At 31.8% G+C, this 5,359-nt stretch overlaps 1 protein-coding gene across 1 annotated transcript; it reads right to left on the bottom strand.

The window, feature by feature from the left end:
- Positions 1-499: 499 nt before the first annotated feature.
- On the bottom strand, positions 500-3,665 carry LOC137828877 (F-box/RNI-like superfamily protein). Its single transcript, XM_068635619.2, has 4 exons — positions 3,411-3,665; positions 3,120-3,325; positions 2,529-2,622; positions 500-2,265 (listed from the first exon to the last, which is right to left on the bottom strand). Exons 1-4 carry the CDS (start codon positions 3,636-3,638, stop codon positions 820-822), a joined length of 1,974 nt encoding a protein of 657 aa, XP_068491720.2. The 5' UTR covers positions 3,639-3,665; the 3' UTR covers positions 500-819.
- Between the last annotated feature and the right edge of the window lie 1,694 nt (positions 3,666-5,359).

Here is a 5,359-nt window from a genome sequence, read left to right as displayed (position 1 = left end):
AACTATTTTTTAAATTTAAATAACTATTCATAACAAAAATTATCTTACAATAAAATCATAAAAATTATTTATTTTTGTAATTACTTTTTAAAAATTTATAAATATATAATTATCATTATCATTATTGTAAAAAAAGTGAATATTGTATGTGTTAATAATTAATCAATCATATACTTAGTCCACATGAAACATCAAACACAAATACAATTTATTCATGACTTTCCTTTATGTTTTAAAATTTTGTACTTTTTAAGTTTCCTGAATAAAATTATTGCAGAAAGAAATTAGAGTTTTATACAATTATCCTTTGTGAATTCAACTAATTAATTATTATAGAAAGTATACTAATAATGATTAAATAAAAAGATTTAACTATCCAACCACATCACAATATTAATATATGATCTAGTAAATTTTGAAGAAAAAAACTCAACAAAAATATAGGCAAACTAGAAGGATTTGAAAGATTAAAGAAGATCAAAATATTAAGGTGAGAGAATTGGTCAAAGTAAAATTTAGGGCAATTTTACACAACATTATCCATAGAAAGTTACATGGAAGGATCATACAAAAGTTTTTGTTTGGTACTAAAACCTGTGACAAATAACATCTAGCTAAAGAACAAGTTACAACAAACATGAATCTAGGGTAATTTTACACAACATTAGAAAGTTACATGGAAGGATCATACAAAAGTCTTTGATTGGTACTAAAACCTGTGACAAATAACATCTAGCTAAAGAACAAGTTACAACAAACATAGATATATACATACAGAGTCATCACATAAAGACACAACAACAACAGTATAAAAGCAAGTCACACAACCATTTCATCATTGTTTTCAGCATCGCCCATCTCTTCATAGTCACTGTCAATATCTGCTTCAAGAAGCCACTGTTCAAATTCATCTACATCATCATAATCATGTGTGTATAACCCATCTGAAGTGTCGTAGGGATCAGCCCCAAGCTCCTCACCATGGCATGCCACATGTAAGAAAGGTCTGCTTCTGGCTAAAGCATCTACCATGTCTCTGTTAACATTTCCAGTCACTCCCAACCATTTGAGCCTTGGAAAATATGGTTTCTTCAACCAGCGAAATGCAAGTGCTGTAATGCCACCACAGTTGTAAAGATCTAACAATCGCAAACTGCTTCCATGTTTGGCCTCATCAATCAGCATTGAAGCTAATGCCATGACTGCAGTATCACCAACTAGAGGGCACTGTCGCATACGGAGTTCAAAGAAGGGAATCCTACTTTTTGCCAGCAGCAGAACTCCATTATCTGAGAGGTTAGGGAGATTAGATAGATCCAGTTCTCGCAATTCCAGCACACAGCAGCCATTGAATAGAGCTGTGATACATTTATCAGTTAGTCTCTTGCAGCCGCGAAGAGACAATGCATACAGTGAACTAATGACAGATGGTCTTAAGTACAAAAGCCCTGCATCAGTTATATCAGAGCCATCTAATAGTAAAATTTTCAGCATAGAAAGAGTGCCAATGGCTTGGAGAGCTTCGTCCCCAAGGCTTCTGCAATCTCTCAGGTCAAGAATTTTGAGTTCCTTGTTTAATGCCAAACTCAAAACAGCATGGTTAGTTAACAGATTGCACCGTCTTAAGCTAACATGTGTCAGAGTAAGGGATGTTGCAGAAATATCATGAAAAACTAGATCAGTTAAATGAGTCCCATGAGTGACCTTAAGCTTGTATAAGCGAGAGCAAGAATGCAGGATGGTTTTGAAACCAGTGTCTGTGACACGACAAAAGCCACCAAGGCATATGCTTTCCATGTTTGCACACTTGTCTGCCATTAGAAGTAATGCCTGATCATTCACTCTTCGAAAGTAGGTGATAAGAAACTCTTGGCTTCGAACCAAAGAAAGATGTTTCAATCTCCCAAGTTGATTAATTTGTTGAAGACCAGCATTGGTAAGGTCAAATGTAATTCTTGGTTCAATCAATGGTGCGTCTTGAAGATCCAAATGAGTCAAAAAGATTAGGCCTTTGGATATTGTGCCAATCATAGCATCAGTTATATAGTCCACATTAAGACATAGTTTCTGAATGCTTGGAAGTATGGAAGGTTGAACGGGATTTGAGGGCATATGGGATCCCAAATTCGGGCTCAGTAGTTCAGTGACGGTAACTGAAGAAATGTAGCCAATTTCAAGAGAAGCAAGTTTCTCTGAAGCAGAAGCCCACACTCGAGCAAAGTTGTGACGTAGAAAGAGGGAGACATCAAACATCAGAATCAGCTCCTACCAAAATAATCAGACTACATCTTAGACCCAATTAAATCAACAATCAAAGAACACTGCCATATTTACAACTAGAGATGCTACAATAGATTATTATTCAACATGGTAAATACGTTTTCCTAATCCAGAGATTTTGCGGTGTAATCATGTATTAAAAGTTTGTATCAAAACACAACTAAGGAACTGTACGCAAGTTTTGTCATAATATTATGTTCCCAAACGTTGAGATTGAATAAAGGCTTTAACTTTAAATGCACGCTTACTTCCAAATGGGAGCAACCGCTGAGCAACTCCTCCAGATCGGAAATATGAATGGCCCTCCCTCTTTTCTCGGCGACGGAGCCAAGGTAAAGAGACCTAAACGGGAAAAAAATTATAAACGGAAGGAGTAACTCTGATACAATCCTAATTTGCATCTTCATTTATAGATCTCCTTCTTCATTGTTTTGATTTAAATATCTTCTACTGAAGATGAACACTATTGCCGAAACAACATGAAATTGAGACACTTTTACTTGTTCAAAGTTCTCTCTAAATTGTTTCTTGGTAGACAAATTCCTAGATTCCTTTTAGTGTTGGACCTAACCTCACTCTAGAATTGCTAGGAAAATTTATAGATTCCTCCTAATAGTTCACTCTAGAAAGTAAGTGTTGCCTAACCTAATTCACCTTCATAATTTTTATCTCTATCAAAATTCTACAATTCTTCATGCTTCCGCAATAGTGCAATAGTCTTCATCATCCGTAACAGATATTCAAATCAAAACAATGAAAAAAATCTACAAACGAAGATGCGAGCTAGCATTGCATGAAACCGAAAAAGCGAGCGATGCGGGAGATGAGAGAGACGAAACCTTAGATCCTTGCAGCGGGTGCCGATCTCGGACAAGAGTCTGCCACTGAAATCGGCGCAATTGTGGAGGGAGAGGTCGTGGAGGGAGGGTTTGAGGAGGAAGGCGATGGCGGAGTCATCGAGGCGGGAACAGTCGAGCTTGAGAGTGGTGAGGTAGGGATTGGGCGGCAGCAAGGGGCGGAGAAGGTCGCCGGAGGGAGCAGTGTCCTGGAACAAAACGGAGAATGAGTTTGGGAAATTTCGGAAAAAATAAGAAAGAAGAAGGTTAGGAGAGAGAGAGAGAGAGGGGTACGAGGAGGTTGAAAGAGGGGAGGAAGGAGAGGATGTGACGGGCGCAGGAGCGGAGGGCGGAGGAGGTGGAGGCCAGGGAGCAGATGGAGGCGATGTCCAGCTTCGTCATGACGGTCGCCACCAGCGCCGACGGAAGCCCGTCGAGGCTCGTCTCGCCGGCGCCACCCGTTTCTTCCTTCGATCCCATCGCACACGCACACGCACTTTCCTCGGATCCTCTCTTAAACATACATTCATAAATGAAAAAATTAAAATAATTCTTAGACCATAAAAATAAAAAGTTATATTTTTTTCAATATAAATAAAAACTAATTAAAATATTGATTTTATAAATTTTATATTAGAGTCAATATTTTAAAATAACCTTAACATTAATGTAACATGGAAACATAAAAAAAAACGTGTTCTTAATTATTTTAAAATCAATTATTCACAATTTTTTTTGTTGTGTTTTATCGTTTAATCATAGCAGATAAAACTCGAGAATTAGTTGGTGCATAATCAAATTCCAACTCAATTATTTTTCTTGGAATGAATAAAAATAAGGTGAGTATTCTCAATTATATCTGTTAATTGTTTTTATTGAGTTATGTTAAATAATATTTAGTTGAATCAATGTCTTTTATTTTTGTTTTTTTTTTTTACCTTATATTTATCTTTCTCGTGTATTTGTTGATTTGTTTTTTAAAATACTGTTCATTTATCTTAAAATGTGCTTTTTCAATGTACTTTTTCATTTTTATATTTTTAATATAATTTTTTCCAAGTATACTCTTATTTTATTTGATATGGACAGGGAGAAAATAGTGTGATGATATACAGAGCAAAAATATAATCACATCTACACTGAAATTATAAGAATCAAGTGGAAATAATTGATAAATGAGGATATAAAATTAAATAATATTTTTCTTTATTTGAGTGAAAATGTATACTTTGAATTTGCTTCTCCAAAATTGTTTGACAACTCATGTGATTCTACATTCAATAACTTAAAAAAGTATGGAACAAGATTAAATTTATTGTCCACTTAAAAAATTTATTGTGCAGCGTGTTTGAATTAAGGAAAAATTTTGTTAGGAGAAAGTGAATTTATAATGATTTGAGAGAAAAACATAAAAAAAAAAAATAAAGTTGTTTAGATTAATGATTCGTAAAAAAAAATTTATTGAAAGTTGTGAGTAAGAACAATTTTAATTTTTAAAATGTAAGTTTACAGATTTACCATTATTTATATAATTATTTAAATAATAAAATATAAGATATTTTTATTTAAAATTGAGTTAATTAAATTTTTATAAATTATTTTTAGTACCCTTATATTAAAAATAATTAGTTAATAAATCATTTAGTTATTTAGACATTCTAGTAGTTAATAATTAAAATACTATCTCTAATAGTGTCCAATAAATGACTTGAAAAAATACAAAATACGAAAGATTGTTCAAACATGAAAAATAATAATGAAAATTATTTTTTTTAATAAAATATGGATTATCTCACATTGTTAATATATACAAATTGTTAGATAAAATAAATAATATTTAAATATTCATAATTATAAAAAATTTAAATAAAAAATATCTTAAATTCAAAGAATAATATTATTTTTATATTTATTTTTTATAATAATTATATAAATATATATTTTTTATTATAAACAACTGTATTTTTTTTATTTTTAATTTTTTTTATGCAATAGGATTAACTATTTAATTACGTATATCCTTTTTTTTCAGATTAATATAATATATGTATTAAAGAGTAAAATTATTCAATTAAAGATGATATATATAGACAATTATTACTGTTATTTATAAAATTATATAAAGAGAATACATTCATATACAATTTTTTACGGTTTCACTCTTCAAATAACAATTTTTAAAAATTGAAATAACTACTCATAATATAAAAAAATCATATACTATATTTAATGGTGTAATTGTG

This window comes from Phaseolus vulgaris, chromosome 7, assembly GCF_051622355.1.
Source record: "Phaseolus vulgaris cultivar YP4 chromosome 7, ASM5162235v1, whole genome shotgun sequence".
Lineage (NCBI taxonomy): Eukaryota > Viridiplantae > Streptophyta > Magnoliopsida > Fabales > Fabaceae > Phaseolus > Phaseolus vulgaris.
This window is presented reverse-complemented; position numbering and strand designations above follow the sequence as displayed.

Bases quoted from the DNA above. Each gene is read 5' to 3' on its own strand.
- LOC137828877 (XM_068635619.2), bottom strand. From the start codon at position 3,638: ATGTTTAAGAGAGGATCCGAGGAAAGTGCGTGTGCGTGTGCGATGGGA. The intron at 2,623-3,119 runs GTTTCGTCTCTC...TTTCCCGTTTAG, and splicing joins ACCCGCTGCAAGGATCTAAG to GTCTCTTTACCTTGGCTCCG. The intron at 2,266-2,528 runs GTAAGCGTGCAT...TTATTTTGGTAG, and splicing joins GCGGTTGCTCCCATTTGGAA to GAGCTGATTCTGATGTTTGA.